Below are 21,298 nucleotides of genomic sequence, written 5' to 3'. Positions count from 1 at the left end.
AACAAAAACTAAATCTCTGTAAAGTTAAAACTATTTACAAGAATAAAAAATAAGACTAAAAAAGAAATTAATAAAATAACAAAAACATCCTAATTTAAGTTTATCCAACAATAAAAAGATATTACAATAGCAATTTAAACTTATATGGGATGCAAAGCACCGATATTTAATATCAAGCATAATGAAGTTAAAGATTTCAAAATTTATAACTTACCTCTTGGAAACGTCCTAGGTTTTCTGGATCTTCGAAAGGCAAACACTGCAAGGATGTTGAGAAGTAGACCTCCACTTCCAGTACTAAATATTTCAAATTTGGGATCATCGACTAAGAATGGTTATTATGTTTTGCAGGATGTAGGGAAAGCAGTACTAGAGAGCTATTCTAGAGTTTTTTATGTTTTGAAGATGTTCTTTATGTAGATAAATCAATGAGGAATCGAGAGGTTTAGAAACTATGCAGATGTCTGTTGTTTTCCATCCAATAATCTTGTGTAAACCATATGTTTACTTAGGATGAAGAAAGACACAAGATGATTATATGAAAAAAATATATATATATTGACTTGTATGTGTATCTCTGATTGTTAGATGCAACAGAGAGAAGACATTTTTCACACCCTTTAAGCATTTCTAGCTAGAGTGAACAAAATATATGCAAAACAAAGTGTTACTCAGTGCTCGTATGGAGAAAATCTCCACAATCCTCATGAACAAACAAGAAGGAAGATGCATTTTCTCTCTTTCAATCCATTTTTGTGTACCCAACATTACCTCAAGAGTGTTTCCATTGAACTCCCACATCGTCTAAGCTTGATATAACTTTTATCTTTATAAACCCACGCCCAGCTACTAGTGTAGTCCCTTCGGGGACATCCGATAAAATTGGAACGATACAGAGAAGATTAGCATGGCCCCTGCGCAAGGATGACACGCACAAATCGAGAAATGGTCCAAATTTTTTTTATTTTTGTTTCTTTTGTTCATGAATTTACTTGAAAAATTAGATTTACCTATCGTTGAACCACGGAATTATTACCCAGGTGAGTTCTGCAGATTTCATCACCTACAAGCAATTTCGATAACCTAGGTTGTAGCTGTTGGGGTTTGGTGGTTGTATTGTAGGGTTCAAAGCAGGGGTTGGGGGCCATAGGATGTGAGTTGTAGCTATTAGGGTTTGGAGCAGTGGCTGGTGCACGGGATGTGGGTTGTAGCTTTTGGGGTTTCGAGCAGGAACTGAGGCATTGGGTTTAACATTCTGAATGGTTTTAATTTAGCATGTCTTCACTTTGCTCCTGTACTGCTTTTGTTGAACCATTCTTGCATTTAGACCCTAAGGTTAAGTACTCCTAGTAACAAAACGGAGTGTTTCCTGAAATTGGATGATATTGGCGGTTATTAGTATTTTGGTAATCTAATCTGTGATATATTTTACAGGTGTAAATTAAACCAGGTTCTGCTTCTGCTACTCTATACTTGAAGTAGCATAGTTAACTATATATCATATGAGTGTTGTTAATATTTATGTATAGAACACAAACAGGTTTGCATGTGGCTGCTGCTAGATAAATTTCAACTCTAGCTTAGGATGAGTGTATTGAATAGATGCGGGGTTGTTGGGAATCAAAAGTTGGATTGGGAGTATGTGGCTCAAATATCAGTGTCAGAATAGAAAGCATATGTATGAGTGTATATCATGGTTTGAGTGTATATTAATTCTTTCTTTTCGATTTAACAGGGCACGAGCTTGAAATGAGTGTCACAGAAACATCCAAGAAAACTGGTGCTCCCCAAATTGTTAAGTTGGACAAGGCATTGAAATTGGTAAGCAATTTTTTTTACCCCTCTTGTCATATGTATTTTGTGGCTGTCAACTCGTTTTGTGCAGTATTAATGTTCATTCATTTCACTGGCGACAATGAACATTTTATTAAACGTGTGTGTGACTTGTTAGTAAAGTAGCTTGGTTAAGCCTGGAACTTAATATATACTAGAGTGATTTCCATCTTTCTGAACGATTTGCTCCTCTTGACTTATATCAAAATATTGCTAATTTGGTGCTCGTACTTAAACGTCAACCATTCTGATTGGCAGGCCGAGTTATGGGTAAATAATATGAGCAAAGATGCTGATGATCATAGGACAAATGCGGATTTAGAGGGTAGACCTTCCGGGTCAGTAGTAAATTTATTATGTTATGATGCACTTGTTTGTTTGTCACGACAGATATTGCTTACGTTATATTATTACACAACTTTATAGGCTTGGTCTAGGTGCAAAAGTTTCACGCCAGTCAAGAATTGTACCTTCCGATGACCCTGTCGAAAAGAAGTTGTATGCCAAATTGACTGCTGAAAAAAGAAAAGCAGCCAATATTGCTATAGAGTCTGCCACAATTGCGAGAGATGATTTAGGTGAGGATGAAGACAACGAGGACTTAGATAGCAGAACTAATGCGTTTGCTAAGAGGAAGGCAACGGTACCTTTGACCTCTTCTATATTGCGAAATAAGAAGCAGAAGTGACATTCACTGATGAGTTCTTTTTCGCTGCAAGGCTGTAATGTATCACATTTTGCATTTGCCTTCTTGCAATTTTGGCTTAATGTATATTTTTCTTGATTGACCTTTTGACAGTTGAGCACGTATATTTTTACGTGTAACTGATATTATTGTGTGATCATTCCATAGTGTTCTTGCTTGGTGCATAAAATCTATGGTGTTCATTAATAGATCAGCTCAAGAATCATTCATGGGACAGATCTGTATGTATTGTGACCAGTGAATGGGAAAATTTGAGCTTAAATTGTTTATACAAAGCTATAGTGACTTGATCAATGGCGTTTTTCTAGTTGCATATTTTTAAGTTAGTGTGTTACCTTATACCAGTTATCGCTACTTAGCTAATTATTGACACGTTTGTTCACTATTAACTGACTGAACGTTTTCGTCACAAACACTTTTCTTTTTAAAGAATGATACTAAAATTTATATAGCTATTAAATATATATGTTTATAAAATTATCCCAACTCTTTGGCTTGTACTCTGACATTCAGAAGAGAACTGACTTTTTTCTACCTCAATTAAAACGCTCAGTTTGCAACTCTTTAACATTTTGGAACACAAACCGCTAATATATGCGTAAGACTACAGAAGTATCAGTATTCATACCCAAAGTACTTTAATTAATTGATAAAACTATACTTGCCATTTTGAGCTAAAAATTTAAGTTTTTGTCTAATATATCTAAACCGTGTGATATTTATAATTAATGCTAAACCTATCGATTGGGGTAAGGAAAGAAAAGAAGCAAAAGCAAGAACAATAATAAACAGACAGCTTCCTAATTTTTTTGTTGTCACATGTGGTTCATATTCCTGCTCAGTTTCCTTGCAAACCACAAAAAGCTGAGTGTACATTATTTTATAAGTTCCTGAAATCAATAGGTTAAGCAAAAAGCAAATATACAAAAGATGATACAAACAAAATTATAACACGCCTTCTAATGGGATCAGCAAATCAAACTTTACAAAATCTACAATCAAACACCTTTGACCCTTCAATGGGTTAAGTGAGTCACACCTCAACAAGACTGTTGCTTTGTTTGTCATAGTAAACAAGCCTAGATTTTTCACTTTGGCAAGAAGCAACTCCCATAGCTCCCCATTTACTTCTTGTTCCTTATTTGAGTATCCTCATTCACAATATATTATGATCCTTATCAAATTAGTCTGGTAGGCTGAAAAGAAACAGTACCAAAGTCCCAAGTATGCTTTGAAGAACTCTATAATTCTCCAGTGTTCTTGTTAATCAATTCCTATCCCCCCTTTGCTTCCCTTCCACCTCACATAGGAATTCCTTTAAACTTTGTATGATCAGAAGACAGTGAGTAATCCTTTACAAATGGAAGTTGCTCTAATTGTCCTTCAAGTCAAATTAAATACTTACTGAACTTTCACTCACAAGACTCAAAATTGTGTCTTCCATCAGTTCAGTAAGAATGGTCAAAGTGAAATTGTAAAAGTTAATCCAAAAATATTCTACGTTACAATTTGAATAATTCTAAAATATCTATATGGAGAGTATTCAATTATTTGATACATGTATTTCCAAAATTTTTCTTATATGGTGGCGCACTAAAAAAAAGAATTAGCATGAAATTCCATTACAATATATTGCCAACTTTAGAACGTGAAATAAATATTTAAATATCTAAATTATTCTGTTAACTTGTTAGTTGAAGTGAACAAGACCCTTTTCCACATCCCATTATCATCGAGCTGATACAATAGAAATGGAAGCATTAGCATTGGATGAACTTGTAGAGTTTCCTTCCCGAGTCATCACATTCGTTCCAACAAACACAGGCATAGTTGGTCGGAGGTGCTCCACTGAGTTCCTGCTTTTGAGTAATACTACTACTTCAGACATTGTTGGCCTCGCTGCAGCTGTAGCTTGAGTGCATAATAAACCAATTTCTATTATTCTCTTCACTTCTTCCCCATCATATTCATCAGGGTCAATGCCCTCTTCCAACAGCTCCAGGTGACACCCTCTCTCGTACAGTTTCCATGACTGTTAAGTGAAAATCAAAGCAATGGTATCATGTCAAGAGAAAAACAATCTTTCCCAGTTAATTATATCAACTTGCTTACTCGTTGAAGAAGATATTCACTGCTCTCCTCATCACCCTTCACATCAGTACTCTTTTGACCACTTATGATTTCTAACACTACAATACCGAAGCTGTAGGTATCAGCTTTTTCTGATAATTGCCCATGCATTGCATACTCAGGCGCTGTGTATCCCCTGCAAGTGCATAAGCTTTCTCATAAAACAGCACTCACAGATGGCATGTTACGTTTTTCCTACATAAGCTTTTAATCTGTCTCTTTTGAAATGACTTGATGCTCGGTTAAATGTACAGAAATTAATGTTAACGCATTAGTTTTGCCTTACAATGTTCCTGCAAATTTTGTGCTGAGATGAGAACAATCCTCTGGGAGAAGCCTTGCCAACCCAAAGTCAGCAATTTTTGGCTGAAGATCATCATTTAACAGGATATTAGCAGTCTTGATATCTCTGTGTATGATCGAGACGTGGAATTCCTCATGTAGATATGCTAGTCCCTTTGCTGTGCCTAAAATTATATTATAGCGTTGTTTCCAACTAAGGAAGCCTTTTCTGTTACCTGTAAGATTTTTGCCGAGATGGAAAAAAATGAATATATTTGTGAAAGAAAAATGGAGTTTCTATCAGTGTTTGACATGAATTATGTACCGAATAAGAATCTGTCAAGACTGCTATTTGCCATATACTCATAAACCAAGATTCTCTCTTGACCTTTGCTGCAGCAACCAAGAAGTCTAACGAGATTCCGATGATGAACATTACTTATAAGCTTCACTTCACCTTCAAAATCATCCATCATCTTGCTTGATTTCCCTAAAACTAGTTTTTTTACAGCAACAACTTTTCCATTTTTCAGAGTACCCTGTTAAAAGTAGTTTGTGTGACTGAAAAGGGAAAATAGTAAATGGTTTTCATGACAGTGTTGAAAATACAACATAAATTTACCTTGTATACAGCTCCAAAACCTCCTTCCCCAAGTTTGTTTTCAGCACTGAACTTTTTTGTTGCAGCTTTCAAATCATTATATTTGTAGTTAACTGGACCTTTCAACTCAGTTGCTCCCAATATGTCACCTGCTAATTAAGAACGCACACGCACTGAAGAAATCCTTTTCGTACTACATATCATTTTATATATATATTTTTCAATTGAAAAACACTAAAAATGCAAAGCATGAACTATTAATAACAAGCATTGCATTGAAGACTAATTATCATATTTACATACCTCTTTGAACCCCCTTAGATTTTCTAAACCATATCCAAGCAAACAACAGAAGGAGCAGAAGAGCAGCTCCAACAACAACACCACCTATAATACCCCACTTCTTCGTTGAACCTCCTGCGATGAAGTAAGAAATTTGACATCAGTTCCAAACGAGGTCTGCAGGTATCATAAAAAAATTGAAGGCGTGTTTTTTCACTAGAAACTTTATTTTTATTCAGAAAACTCATTCAAAATCATCAAAACAATGAAAACGGATAATAACATTTTAAACAAATACATCAAAAGAAAGGGAATGGTTTTACAACTCTACCTTGTTTTAAAAAGGGTGCAATATCAATAGTCTGATTATCAGCAAACAAAGGTATGGTGGAGTATCTCATAAAACAGCCAGCATCATATGCTGTCCCATCTGTGTTTGGAAGACAACGTTGTAAGTTGTCGTGTGCAACTTGTAGGCAGTTCAGACAACTAGTCTTCATGGCCGTTTCAACACACTGTGAAACGGCATAAATTGCACTACCACCAACAACCGGTGTCTTAGTAGCTGCATAAAAACCTTTAATTTTGGGTGTTGCTTGCTGGAGCTCCATTAACACTGGTTGTGCAGCTACTTTAAAACCAGTGACAGTTGAACTCATGTTCCCACATGATACTCCACCGCCAGGTTCATTGGTTTCATCGTAGAACCTCTCGCTCTCATACCTCATCTCACATTTTCAGAATATCCAACATCAAAATCAAATATATTTTCTGGCTCAAATGCTCAACCACTTACTAATGAACCAATATAACTCATAGGTAACATAGATATTATAGTGGAAAAAGTATGTTTATTATAAAAACCTGAGGAAGCAGGAGTCGTATATGATTCTGGCGCCATTAGCAGCAGAGCAGTTAAGGATCTGGGAGGTGGCAGTGTCGAAGCAAGAAAGACATTCAGTTTTGGAGAGATAGTTTCTGCATTGAAACATAGCATAGGTGATCACCTCTCCCCTGGCTTTGTCTTCTATGGCAAAGTGCTTGTTCTTATCACTGCTAATTTGTGCTCTAAGGCCTGCAAAAGTTTCATTGATATTGGCAAAGAAGCTACGCAAGTTGGATGCGTTGTATGCGCTGCACCCCTTGCTTAGTAGATTTGTCTGTATATTTTCAACTGCACCATATGCATGAATATTATCCGAGCTCCACCATATCAAGGTTATTAAGACCAGTAGCTCAAGTTTCAGCATTTTGTTGAAGGTACAAAAATATAGCTTTCTTGCCTCTCTATACAATTTAGTTACAGATAACAAAAGAGTCCGAAGCATGATTATATTGTTTTTGTTTTTGCTATGAGAGGAGGAAGTGGTTCCATCTTCTACTTTGCAAAAACATTGAGCAAGGTTTGACTTTTTGACGAAGATTAATGATGATTGATGACAGTGTAGTGCATGTTGGACTCAGAAAGCGTGATGAACACGTACATATATAAGTTGCTTAATTAGAAAATTTGACGTTAATTAACTTTTAATTAAGATGAGTAAGTTAAGCTACTCCTCCACTCTTCTTGCCTCTTACATTATAAATGGCATATTGACAATAGAATCTAAACGGTTAGAATATAGATCAAAAAAGCTAAGATTGACATTCGTAGAGTAGGAGGAGTTCTTCATCTCTTAAGCTAAAGTAAGAAGAGTGTCACATTCATCCCTTGAAACACAAATGGTTCTCAGAATCAGCGAATCTACAATGTTTCAAAATTGACAGTAGCCAACATATGAAAAATTCTGTGAAGCAAAGGAAACAAATGTAATACTATGTATAGATAGTAATTAAGGTTGTTAAGAAGCTTATTAATTGATTTATCAAACTGGATTAGAGTTCAGATTCTTGGTTTTTCTAAGCAGCTTTATATATATATATATATATATATATATATATATAGAGAGAGAGAGAGAGAGAGAGAGAGAGAGAGGCATTGAAGAGTTATCAATGAATGGAGTTGACCAACGGAAGATGCCCTCAGCCGCCTACTCACAACAAAGTGTGCATGGGACAAATTTAGATAAACTAAAATTAAGTGATATATTTTAGGAAAAAATAAATATTTTCAAATGTTAAAATTAGTTAAGTATAAATCGTATTTGCAAAAAACATTTTATACAAAATGTGTGTATATAAACTAGGTAATATTACCTAATGAAAATTTATTTGATTTCTTTTTTTCTTATTTTGGTATTCTATAAATATTTATAGAAATGTTTTCCAATCATTATCGTAATCTTTTTCTTCAAGTTTGCCGAGTTAAGACAAAAAAAGACTATTACTCAGAAAAGTCATGTTAGTTTGCTTCTTGCACCCCCATAACGTTTCTTCACCATTCTTCCAAAATTTTAAAAATGACATACATATTTTTACTCCCTAAATTTAGATTATGTTTCTTAAACGTTAAAATTGAACGTATCATAATTTTAAATCAGGATTATCATTTTCCTTATGTGTTAAACAATACTTCATTTTTACATTTAAATTAAAAGATGTCAAAGAACATAAATGTGAATAAAATAAAGACCGAAAAACCTTGAATAAAAATAAGTATATATGAATAACATGTTGAATATTTATAAAAGATTAATAATTATGCTAAGATCTTCTTTAGTTGATGAATGAAAAAAGAAAGATTTGGTAGATCTATTATTTTAAATTTGATTCGAAAATCTCACATGAGCAAACAAGATACAAATAATAAAAAAATCATAAACTTACTTTTTGAATGTTTTAGATTAAAAGTTGTTTTTGAATCTCTTATATATACATAGCTTAATAAAGTTAAAATGTAAAAATTAAAGTTTGTAGACGTTCTTTAAAGAAAAACAATTATCATATAGTGGATTAATTTAGTGGTGAGAAAACATGAAAGTGACAAACAAATAACACCATAGTCCGTGCTTTTCCATGCTAAAATAGCGCATTGCGACAGCCAGCTTATCAATGGAGTCCTAAGTATATACACTATGTAGTGATTGAGAGGAATGAGTGTGAGATATGGTGGAGGAGTAATAATGACGCTGACTCGGAAAGTGTATCTAAAGCTACCCACTTCATAGTGGCACACTTACTACAGAATTTCAACACTTTTTGTAGACATCGTGAAAATTCTATCTCCATATCCAAACTAACTTACAAGAAAATGCAAAATTAATGGTTCAGTTCAACAAAACTTCACATCAATCACTACTTGACAACTTGGTATTTGTAGCACTAAATGAGCAACAATATACTTGAAGAATTATGGAAGAAAAATCCCCTTATTTTGAAACATTGATTCCTTGACATAAGATATGTTCATCGAGCTGAGAGCATAGAAATGGAAGCAGTAGCATTAGATGCAGAGGAAGCAGTTGAGGTAGAGGTGTCAGCTGGCCGAGTCCTGAAGTTAGATTCAACAAATACAGGCATAGATGGCCTAATTTGCCCCAGTGAATTCTTGCCTTTCAGTGAGGCTACTACTTCAGACATTGTTGGCCTTGCACCAGCTGATGCTTGAATGCAAAGCAAAGCAATCTCTATCACTTTCTTCACTTCTTCTACGTCATACTCTTTACCATCCAATTTCTTGTCAACCAACTCCAAATGCCTGTCTTCCTCGTACAGTTTCCATGCCTGTTATTTCAAACACTTTCATATCAATGTAAATACAACTTTTAAGGTAATATGATAAACACTGGACATTGTTTGTACATCAATAAAAAGGATATCTACTCCATAAAATAAAGTTGAAAATTTTCTTATATGAAATTGCTTACCCTTTTAAGGAGGAATTCACCATCATTAGCATCTGTCCTCAGTTCACTATTCTTTTGGCCACTTACGATTTCTAGGAGTACAACACCAAAGCTGTAGGCATCAGCCTTCTCTGATAACTGACCATGGATTGCATACTCAGGTGCTGTGTATCCTCTGACGTGTATATCATTTTTATAGCATCAACACACATACCATGAAATGGAAACATGTAATAAAAATAATTATAACAGTAAAAAGCATCTAAGAAACAAACATTTGGTCTTACAATGTTCCTGCAAATCTTGTACTAAGATGAGATTGGTCCTCTGGTAGAAGTCTTGCCAACCCAAAATCAGCAATTCTTGGTTGCATTTCATCATCCAAGAGGATATTACTAGTCTTTATATCCCTATGTATGATGCAAACGTGGAAATCCTCATGCAGATAGGCCAAACCCTTTGCTGTGCCTAAAATTATATCATATCTTTGTTTCCAGTTGAGGGAATCCTTTACTTCACCTGTTTTGAAAATTTTAACAAATAGATTGAATAAAGAGGAGGAACAGAGGGAAATATGTACAAAACAGAAACTCACAAAATGCTTGAATTAGGAGATTGACGTGAGTTTTACCGAATAAGAATCTATCCAAGCTTTTGTTTGCCATGTATTCATAAACAAGGATTCTTTCTTGGCCTTTGCTGCAACATCCAAGGAGTCGAACCAGATTCCTGTGATGAACATTGCTTATAAGCTTCACTTCACTTTCAAATTGATCATCGATCTTCCCTGATGCGCCAAAAAATAATTTCTTCACTGCAACTATCTTCCCATTTTTCAAAGTGCCCTGTTCCATGAATTGTGATTTTAGCAACAGTTTTAAAAAGTGATTTATCTTTGTCTCCCGTTTTTAAACCAATAAAAAATGTTGAAATTACCTTGTATACATCTCCAAAACCTCCTTCTCCCAGTTTATTTTCATCACTGAAATTTTTTGTTGCAGCCTTCAAATCCTTATACCTGTAGGACACTGGACCTTTCAAGTCAGTTGCTCCCAATATGTCACCTGACAAGGAAACGAAAATTTAGAATATCTCAGTGAATAAATGGATCAAATTGTTCATCATAGAAACAAAGAAATTTTATATGTTATTTTACTAAAGGAGTTATCAGTACAAAAAATCAACTCCATCAGTATGCTATTTTACTCTGCCGTCAATCATAAATTATAATATATGATAAAAATCAAACCAAACATATATAAGAAATCATAAATTCAAAGATTATCCAAATTGTCCTACCTCTTCGAACCTTCTTGGGTTTCTTGTACCATCTTAGCAAGGCAATTAATGCAAGGATGATCACAATCAAAGCTACACCTCCAACAACCCCACCAATAATGGCTCCCTTTTTGCTTGAACTCCCTGCAAGATAAAAAGGTACAGACATTTCTTGGATTTCCTTGACCTCTATCATTCATTCATTCAACCTTGTATATAAAAATGAATGTAAAGAAATTATCCTTAACTCTACCTTGTTGCAAGAAGGGTGTGATATCAATTGTCTGGTTATCAGCAAAAAAGGCTGTCTCTGAGTATCTCATAAAACATCCAGCATCAAATGCTCTGCCTTCTGTATTGGGTAAACAAACTTCAATGTTGTTGTATCCAACTGTGAGGCAATCCAGACAACCACTCTCTGAGACAGTTTCAGCACACTGTGCAATGGCATAGATTGCAGCACCAGACACTTGTGTCTTGGTAGCTGCAAAGAAACCACTGATTTTGGGAGTTGCAATTTGCAGATCCTTCAACACTTGCTGTGCACTTGTATTAAAATCACTGGCTACAACCGCTGTCTGATTTCCACATATCATACTGTTCCCAGCCAAAGTTGTCTGGTCAAAGAACCCAGCGCTCTCATACCTCAACAACACATTTTAAAGTATGAAACATCAAACTTACTTATTTAAAATACAACATTGAAGAATGTATGTACATACTATACTGTATTATTTTATGATTTAGTTTTAAGAAACGGGTCATGTTTTTCATGAAATTAACCAAAGATCACGCTAGAGTCAACTCAATGATCTTGTAAGCACTAATTAAAAAATAGTAGTATTAATGGTTCATATTAGAACTAGTAATATGCTGTGACAATGTGGAAGCAAAAAAGTCTGTATTTAGGGGAGAACTATATGATGCCAGAAATTTTAGTTCATTGACTGCGCCTGATTTATATAAATTATTGATTTTTTTTAAATAAATTATAAGAGATAGAAACGTGTAACTTTGACTTTAGCGATTTCATTATATTATATAAATATTCTTAATGTTTTTATCTTCACTTTTTTCAAGTCTATATATCATTATTATGCTGTATTGAAAATTTTTATTAATATTTTACGAGATTAGGAAAATGAGAAAAATAATAAGAAATGCTATATTTTTTTTTTTCTGTTAGCATGTTTAGATAACTTAAAAGTACATGAAAATAACATGAAAAAAGAAATACATGTATACAACTAGTTTATGGAAGAGAGAGAAATAGGAAAATAAGGGAGATATATATATATATATATATATATATATATATATATATATATATATATATATATATATATATATATATATATATATATATATGATAAAATAATGAAGAAGGAAAGAAAGAAAAATAGTATTGTATAAATAATTTATAATTCGAATAAGATAACCCGTTCTTGTGAACTTATGCAAGATAGTGACGTAAAGGAAATATATCATCTCATTTCTCATTATTAATCTGCCATAAAGTCAACTAGCATTTACATTTTATATTTATTTACTCATTTACATGGGAAAATGTAACTAAAACTCGCTCTTTTTTTTCTCAAGAATGAAAAAAGTAATTCATAGAACGGTTCAATTATATTTATTAAAAAAACTTGAGAAACTAATAAACTGAAAATTACCTCAAAAACAAACACTGACAATACATTTGTTTGAACTTATCTCTTGAATAAAATTAACAAAAAAACATTTTTGTATTAATTGCTTTTATATTAATAAATTTATCTATTGTATGCATTTTTGTAATTAAAACAATCCCAAACTATTTACATATAATATTCGGATTTATTTTAACTTGGGTGTGAAGCCTTTAAATTCAGACCAAATAAACCTTTTTATCTCTTAATGCTGAATCACGACTCATGACTAAAACAACAAAAAATTCTTCACTAATTTTTTAATTAAAAGTTTGTCAAATCGTGTTTAAAATTTAGTCTGTTTACATTATTAACACAGTAGAATTAAAGCATACATGGCAACATGGATGCAATCTCAAAAGTCCAACCATTGGAATTCCATCACAGACACGACAACTATAAAATCATTATATCTCTCATTATTTTCCATAAAAAATATCTACTCAATAGTATAATAATTAATAAAATGTTTTGATATATAGATATAATAAAACAATCTTTTATAGAATAATAACACTGCGATATGAAGAAAGAAACAGTGGTGAAGGTGAAGGTGAAGGTGTACCTGAGGAAGCAACCGTCATAGATGACACGGGCACCGTTGGCCCCGGCGGAGCAGTTGCGGATTTGGGCGGCGGCGGCGGAGAAGCAGGCGGCGCAGTCAGTGGTAGAGAGGTAGTTTCTACATTGGAACATGGCATAGACAGGGTCTTGTCCTCTAGCTTCTTGAGCCGTGGCAAAGTACTTGCTTTGGTTGGTAACTTGAACTCTGAGATCATTCAAAGTTGCGTTCAGATTCTGGTTGAAAGTGGACAAATCCGTGGCGTTGTATTGGCTACAACCCTTGTTGAGGAGAAGAATCTGAGGGTCTCCTAGGGCACCCTCTAGGCTCCATAATAAGATCGACAACACAGTTAAGGGTAGGAGAGAACTGAGATGCATGTTCGTGATCCAAGAAAACCAACACAACAAGAACCAAAAAGGTTACAAACTTTATATGGTGTTTTCTATGTATGAATCGGAGAATAAAAAAGGTCCATTATAAGAATGAAAAAAAGAAAAAGATCCTACGTGTGATGTTGTTGGTGGGGACAGGACAGCATAGACATCGTTGTCGACGATTGGTGTTTTTTGGTACAGTTAATCGTTTTCTGATTGGCGTTTGCGAGGTTGCGTCTTCAAATACCCTATTAAACATAGTGCTCAAATGATCTTATAAGAAAATCAGAGAATTTTATGTGAATATATATATATATATATATATATATATATATATATATGACGTCGAATGATGCAAAAGGAAAAATAATAATAAGGTAGTAGGGATAAAAATAAGGCTTAATACCGCTTTTGGTCTCTAGTTTGAGAGGTTTTGTTCAATATGGTCCTTTTTTTTTTTAAGTAACAATTTATCCCATTTTTTAAAAAAACTGTTCAATTGACTCTTTTTTTTGTTACGACGTTAATTTTCTAACGGTGTGGTTACGACGTCAATAAGTTCTTTCATGCATTCACTTATCTTGTTATTTTAAGAGTCCTGACATAATGTTATGTTAAAAATCATGTTATCATAGTATACAATAAGGACTATAATAAATAATTTAAACTTGAATATGGAACCACTATGAACAAAAAGGACTCAATTGAACAGTTTTTTCAAAAGGTGGAATCAATTATTATAAAAAAAAGAAGGTAGGACTATATTGAACAAACTCTCTCAAACTAGGAACCAAAAACAGTATTAAGCCTAAAAATTATGGTACATAAATATATTATATGAAGTTTATCCACGTAACGTTTAAAACATGAGAGAGATATACATAAATTTAGTAATTGCTGATCTGAGGACAAAGAATTCCTTTTATTAGGACTAACTGTAAATAAATATCTATTCACGGCGGCAGATGTTAATATATGGGCTGCGCCGCTAGACCGTCACTTATGACAGTTTTTCTTTTTTTTCTTTTTAAGAGTATAGAGATAATGTCTTTGGTGAGTAAAACGACATAATTATTTAATATTATTTGTTCATATACTATCTGTATCAGAAAATCCTAAATTTGTTTACGTCATCTTTCTATACATAAATAAATATAACAATTTTGCATAAATATTACTTAGAGTATGATAATAATTATCCTAATCTAATGTCAGATAGATATTATTTTTAAAGGTTTTAATTCTCAAGTCTATTAATTCATTGACTCAATGTTTAACTTTCAAGGTTAATTGATTGATTTAGTGTTTATTTTGGATTATGTTAATTGATGGATTTAAATTAAAAAATAAATTTTAGATTATACCATTTAAAATACATTCAACTTTTAAAAAATAAATTTTAAATTGTGTAATTTGAAAACTTAAAATAAAAATAAGAACAAATGATTTTTTTCTTTTCAAAGAATAAATCTCAACAATAACAGTGACGTGGTTAAGGTAGCTTGTCTCAAAAGCACCAGAAATGGAGTAAGAAGAAAAAATTATGAAGAAGAGAAAAAGTAAGATAACATTATGAATGTCGTGAAGGAAATTTTGGTCTTTTTACCACTCTATAGGTGCACATTACAACTATGGAAGTGCAGAAAGAAATACCCTTTTATTCTCGGAATCCATTTAAGAAAAACAAAGTGCGCGATTTTCTTTTTTAAGAAAACAACGTAATTACTTTTTGTACCTCTGTAATTCCTTTATGCACCCTTCATTATATTTTCTTCAAATTCTTATCTGAAATAGATATTAATAATAAAAAATAAATAATAATCACCATAATTATAGTAATAATGTTAGTTATGAAAGTGGTGAAAATATTCGCGGGAGTAGAGGAAAGAAAGAAAAAAAAAATTATCTTTTTCTCTCGTACACAAATAATTTTTTTATTTCTTTCATTAATTATTAATAGGTTACAAATAAATTAATAAATTGCTGTCTGAATGTGGGTATTGAATTGAATATCCTAATTATCAGTAGAATCGTTCAACATCCATATCAATCATGTAATACTGAAAATAATTATATACTAATAGTCATGACTCATGCTCTACACTTGCATTAGATTTTAAAATATATTATATATATTCCATTACTTAGCCCATAAATATTAGTTCTAGACGGTTTCATAAGTCTGATTAAAAAATATTATCCTGACAAATCTTCTAATTAAATTTAAAATTTTAATAAAAATAATTTGTTAATAGTTTATAAACGACCCATGCCTCATATAATTTATACAAGTTATTTATTTTATTTCTGTCTTAGAAATATTAGTTATTCAATTCAATTCATGTTTGGCCACTCCCTTTCAGACAAGGTTGCAAACAGCGTTCAAACTTCTCGTTAAAAATTGCATTCCCCATACCAAAAAGAATGACATAATTATTATATAAATTTATTATATTTAAGATATTATAATATTTGATTAGTTTAATAATTAATGTAACAAATATGTCATAAAAATTTTAATAATTATATTTTTGACATTGTAATAGGTTTTTTTTAGAGCTGTCAAAAAGGTAATCCGACTCGATCCGGCTTGGTCCACTATGGGTTGGTCAATTAGTGAGTCAACCCAACCCGGCTCATTTATTAACGACCTAGAAAAATCTGAATTCGGCTCGACTCATCACGGGTTGATGGATAAACGGGTTGGCTCACTAACCCATTTAATCAGAGTTTTGTTTTAAATAAAAAAGAAATTACAAACTTTCTATATTCAAATTTAAACAAATTTCACTTCAAAAAATGATGTTAAACTGAAGACAATTCAAAATAATAATAAAAAGTACAATATAATTCAAATGTCATAAAAAAACAAACACAAAATGCATACAAAAAACCTACTTGTTGAAGAATTTCAATGAAGAAGTGAGAGTGAGAACACCGTAAATGAGAGCAAGTTCCGTGAGAGTGATTTGTGAGAGCAAATGTTACTTTTTTTTTTGGTGGTATACACAGTGAGTGAAGAGAGTATTTTATATTTTTAGGGTTTCATACATAAAATAATAAATTAAAAAAATAAAATTAGGTAGGTGGGTTGGCTGGCCAACCCGGCCCACCACGAGTTCAACCCGCATGAGCCGGGTTTAAATGAGCCGGATTGAAATCTGACCCCGCATAAAAAAAAAAAAAAATTTCAAATCCAACCCGGCTCGAACCTATGATGAGTTAACTCGGAGATTGTAACCCATTTTGACATCTCTAATTTTTTTTACTAATCAAAGTTTGAAACTTTTACCATCTTCTACATCACTAATCATAGTTTAATTTTACTATAGTTTTTTTTTTCCTTTTCATGACGTTACGCAATTAGTGCCTTTCCTTTTTCATTTTCTTTTTGCTCTTAAAATATAAAAAAGTATAATAGAAGATTCATTAAACATGCCTTTAACTCTCATTAAGTATGATTAATCAAAACCCCACAACACAAACATCTCCACTAATTTGGAAGATGTGAATTAAGTTGGATGTTTCCTTGTTAGAGAGAAAAAAAAAAACTAGTCGTGTTTGTCTCCTATCAACAAAACCTTATCAATGCGAAAAGATTAGAAAAGTACAAAACTCAATTATTCTTGTTAATGTCACACAAACAACATAAAAGCAAATAGTTAGAATGCAAAGATCACACTAATTTCTAAGCCAACAAAATCAGCCTATTAATGTCTCACACAGTCACGACAACTTTCTTCTCGGCCATGCTTCTTCTTACAATTTTCACACTTCAAAGGATTCTCAAAATTCACTGTTTCTCTGCACACTTGCAAGGAATTTTCAACAACTTTAATGCTTTTATATTCTTTTTATTATAAAATTCTCATATACATTGCAAGGGTTTGGTTTCAGTGACCCACAAACAAGACAAACATCCTACGTTTGACTTCTTTTCACCACACTCCTTTTGTTTTTTTGGTCAGAAAACAAAAACTACACTAATACAAATTATTTTAATGTTTCTTTTATATTTTTGGTTTTCTTTATTTATTTCAATTTTTATTTAGATGAAAGGTTCAATAGTTGCTTTTGTGTTAGTTTTTACTGAAATTATTTAATGAATCTCAATTTTTTAATTTATTTTTAATTAATGATGATGGTATCATTTAAACATTAATTAATAATATCAGAGTATAAATCACACATGATGTTATAAATATTTAAGGTGACTAACACCGAATTATTTATATGTCATTTGTCATTTACATTATTACATTATCACTATCTAATGTGTCAACACCAATCTAAGAAGAAAATCACATTAATTTTTTTTTTTTTAACAAAAATGAGAACTATATTAAAAAAAAAGACCTCATTGAATAATTCTAACAAAAATTGAGATGAAAAATACTATTGAATCTAAAAGAAAATAACTTTTTAAAAGTGAATTTTAAACATCATTAATTTAATTATATTTAATTAATGTCATATATTTAATAAAAAGAAATTATATTATTTGAAGTATCCGAACCAGTATTAAAAATAAAATAAAAAACTATTATTTTTTATTTTAAATAATTAAAACTTAATTTACCTTTAAGAAAGGTATATGATTAAATTAGAGCTAAAAAATCACACTTTACAATATGTGTGCATCATTCATTAACCATGCCAAAAGAAAAAGTTAAATAATAATAATAAAAATATACTGATGCTAAAAATATCCTTTCTTGGATATCTCATAAAATGTGTACAACTTTTTCTTTAAAAGATTTTATAAACATTTGTCATAATGGTGGACTTGTGATGTTTACATTATAAGATAGTGTAATAATGTTCAGCTATTTTCCAGTAGTAATTTAAGACTTTGCAATCACTAATGTTCTATGCACTATAAAATCTTATAGAACTAATAAAGTATCTATATATTTTTAGGTAGAATTCATGCTATAACTATTATTACTGTTAAACTCTTTATACCATTATTGTCATTGAGTTTGTGGAAATTCAAGTTAAATGATAATTTTAAGACAAAATAATACGAACATAGTATCCTTTTATTCTTCACCCTATATATTCATCATTTATAATCTTTAGTTTTTGTGTGGAATGATTTAGTACATATTTGGCCATACAATCTATTTTCTATAAATGATTATCTTCTCCTTAAAAGTAGAAAGTAATACTTTATCACAATAAGTTTGTTCAAAGTTGAAAATCAAATTAATACATTATTCATGTACCCATATATATAGTTCAATATTGTATTGATAAATTATTTTTAATCAATATTAGAAAATGTTTACATGTGCATGAAATATACAACTTGTTAGTAGATGAAGAAAGAGTAATATGAGAAGATTTCACATCCATCTACTACTATAAAAAAAATATTATCTTTACTTCAAAAATTTAAATAGAATTGCTAATTTTTTAATTCTTGTATTTATTATTCTTGTTCAATTTTTTATATAAGAGATACTTTCAATCTATATTTATATTACTATGTATGAAAAAATATTCTACAAATTTTAGTATATATCTTTTGAAACATTTTAAGTACTTATTTATGATACATGAACATTAATTATATTGACTAAGGAAAACACTTATTAAGGTGCATCTATTTTTTTATTATTCTATATTATTTTAATAAGGAAAAGTTAATATTCATATTCATAAAACTTGGAAATTGAAGGAAGGTTTCTTGCCAAAATAAGAAATGATCATATGTGTATGTCCGAAATGATGTTTTTTCTTATTCTTTTTAGAATATGCCTACAACAATGCAAAAGTAGTTTGGTTTGAACTCCATAAGAATATGGTATAACTTAAGTCTATTAAAAGATTAATTTTATGACAAGTTTTCATAATAAATGTGTTTGACTCATTTACATTATATGAACATTTATGAACAAAACTAATATCCTATTTTAAATAAGACAAAGTAATACAATTGAGTCTTTAGATAAAAGAAGTTCAATATCAACAACAGATAAATAAACAATTTAATAGATAGTAATTTTTTACTAAAAAAAGTATTTGTTTATGTTTATTTGAGCATCTCAGAAGACAATTTTTGAAATAGTCTTTTTATCTAGATAAACTTTGATAGAAAAAAGGCAAAGTTTTAACTTCAACAATTAAAAAATCTCTTATAGAATGTTCTGTATCAAAATTGAACATTTTAGTGTCAAATATAATCATACATTCAATAATTTTACTCTTCACGATCAAACTCATGATCTATAATTGTATATAACAGGGTCCTTTGAGTGCATATTCTTCTTCATTACTCAACTTCTTGCAGCAAGCAATGTTGGTATACACTTATCAAGAGCAGTTCAATCCCCCATTTTGAAAAGGCTACAGTGAACACTATAATCTGGATATAATGTCATTGACAGCCACTACAATGTTCTCATAACACCGCCACACTTGTGGTCCATCTCTACCCCTTGCTGCATAATCTAGCTGCAATGTTTATGAATCTTGTCAATTGATGACATTTTCACACAAAAAAGAACAATAATTTTTAGTCAAGAAGCTATCTGACAGAGTTTCAAGGCAAAATCAGAAAGTAAACTTGAATATCAAGTATCAATGTACCGATTAGATTCTTCTAAGTATAAGCTATTATGCTGGTTGTATGGTTCAATCGATCAAGGATCATGCACATTGCTTTATCTAATTAATGAGCAACAAGAAACTAGACAACAAATGCATATATCTCTGACACATTTATGGTTATGAAATTGAAAATGCAGCTGAAAATGGGCATGTTGTAACACTTACTCTAGTTACATTGTTGAAGAGAGTGGAATAAAGCTTCCTTAGTTCTGGCCTCTCAATTCCAGGCTTGTTCTGGATTATGATATATATGTCTTTCTTGAGAAGTGCTGAGGTCTGTCTTAGATACCTTTGTGCTTCTGTCCATGATTCTGACTCTAACAATTCTTTAACTTGTAACAAATCTTGTGCATGATTTCTCACACCACGCAGGGCTTCTTCAGCTGTCATGTCAGGGGCCACAAATCTAAAATCAAATGCATTTGCAATTTGTGTACTAAAAATATCTTCTCCACCCAAAATCAAGGGAGTTATGGTTGCCAAAAATGCCAGCCTTCTTCTGGTGAATTTGAATGATAATTCCTTCTGCTGTAAATGCCGGTAAGAAGGTTTGAGTTTAACACAGCATGTGAATGTTGGAAACAAGTGCGACAAGTTTGGTTGCAAAATGAATGATCTTAACTCCATTGCAAAGGGAACTAACTCCTGAAAACATCCACCGTATTTATTACTTCACATGAATTGTTTAATTCCTAATTTCATTGATTTAGCAGCATGTCTTTTTAATGATGAAAACAACATGTAACGAAGAAGGGTTGAATGAAGAAATAAAATTGACCCATAACAAATTGAATGCAAAGTTGGTTGATTTCATGAATGTTGAAGAGAAAACAAAAATGGAAGTGATGAAATAGTAGAAAAGTAGAAGAAGAAGGTAAAGAGGCTTACCTTACCTTATCTAGATGAAAGATGAAGCGAAATTGTATGGACGACCAATTTGCTTTTGCTTTGGCTGATGATAATCTCTTTGCTTTTAACTTTTTCTTCTACTTATTACCCTTCACATCCATTTGCGGAGCACGCGCTTACACAGATATTTTAAAAAATTAAAAAACAATATTTAATAATACTTAAAAATAACAATTATTTTATGGTACTAATATTTTTCTCTATATACTCCGTACTTCTGACAGCGACCTGTGAAGGATGGTGGCAC

General features: G+C 31.7%; 3 protein-coding genes across 10 annotated transcripts; 1 reads left to right on the top strand and 2 right to left on the bottom strand.

The window, feature by feature from the left end:
* Nucleotides 1-202: 202 nt before the first annotated feature.
* On the top strand, nucleotides 203-2,827 carry LOC106775357. 6 transcript variants are annotated; one of them, XM_022786958.1, is made up of 4 exons: nucleotides 203-277; nucleotides 1,736-1,821; nucleotides 2,092-2,171; nucleotides 2,260-2,827. In XM_022786958.1, the coding sequence occupies exons 1-4, from the start codon at nucleotides 268-270 to the stop codon at nucleotides 2,519-2,521; spliced, it is 438 nt and encodes a 145-aa protein (XP_022642679.1). In that variant the 5' UTR covers nucleotides 203-267; the 3' UTR covers nucleotides 2,522-2,827. The 6 variants fall into 6 exon arrangements, with proteins under 6 accessions (XP_022642679.1, XP_014517955.1, XP_014517956.1 ...); XM_014662469.2 differs by lacking the exon at nucleotides 203-277 and adding an exon at nucleotides 295-1,040; XM_014662470.2 differs by lacking the exon at nucleotides 203-277 and adding an exon at nucleotides 297-948.
* A 1,441-nt stretch (nucleotides 2,828-4,268) lies between these two features.
* Nucleotides 4,269-13,655, bottom strand: LOC106775622 (cysteine-rich receptor-like protein kinase 2). The gene is made up of 16 exons (XM_022786954.1): nucleotides 13,154-13,655; nucleotides 11,151-11,542; nucleotides 10,919-11,041; nucleotides 10,556-10,683; nucleotides 10,251-10,464; nucleotides 9,907-10,138; nucleotides 9,641-9,794; nucleotides 9,288-9,497; nucleotides 6,699-7,069; nucleotides 6,166-6,557; nucleotides 5,856-5,969; nucleotides 5,574-5,701; nucleotides 5,277-5,490; nucleotides 4,956-5,187; nucleotides 4,652-4,805; nucleotides 4,269-4,571 (listed from the first exon to the last, which is right to left on the bottom strand). The coding sequence occupies exons 1-16, from the start codon at nucleotides 13,528-13,530 to the stop codon at nucleotides 4,269-4,271; spliced, it is 3,738 nt and encodes a 1,245-aa protein (XP_022642675.1). The 5' UTR covers nucleotides 13,531-13,655.
* A 6,035-nt stretch (nucleotides 13,656-19,690) lies between these two features.
* LOC106775504 (psbQ-like protein 3, chloroplastic) lies at nucleotides 19,691-21,144 on the bottom strand. 3 transcript variants are annotated; one of them, XM_014662639.2, is made up of 3 exons: nucleotides 21,036-21,144; nucleotides 20,308-20,787; nucleotides 19,691-19,986 (listed from the first exon to the last, which is right to left on the bottom strand). In XM_014662639.2, exons 2-3 carry the CDS (start codon nucleotides 20,767-20,769, stop codon nucleotides 19,891-19,893), a joined length of 558 nt encoding a protein of 185 aa, XP_014518125.1. In that variant the 5' UTR covers nucleotides 20,770-20,787; nucleotides 21,036-21,144; the 3' UTR covers nucleotides 19,691-19,890. The 3 variants fall into 3 exon arrangements, with proteins under 3 accessions (XP_014518125.1, XP_014518124.1, XP_022642678.1); XM_014662638.2 differs by having other exon boundaries at nucleotides 21,031-21,106; XM_022786957.1 differs by lacking the exon at nucleotides 21,036-21,144 and having other exon boundaries at nucleotides 20,308-20,988.
* Nucleotides 21,145-21,298: the final 154 nt, after the last annotated feature.

The sequence above is a fragment of the Vigna radiata genome, chromosome 10 (genome assembly GCF_000741045.1).
Source record: "Vigna radiata var. radiata cultivar VC1973A chromosome 10, Vradiata_ver6, whole genome shotgun sequence".
NCBI classification, from domain to species: Eukaryota; Viridiplantae; Streptophyta; class Magnoliopsida; order Fabales; family Fabaceae; genus Vigna; species Vigna radiata.
The sequence above is the reverse complement of the archived record's forward strand: the minus strand, read 5'-3'. Positions and strand labels throughout refer to the sequence as shown.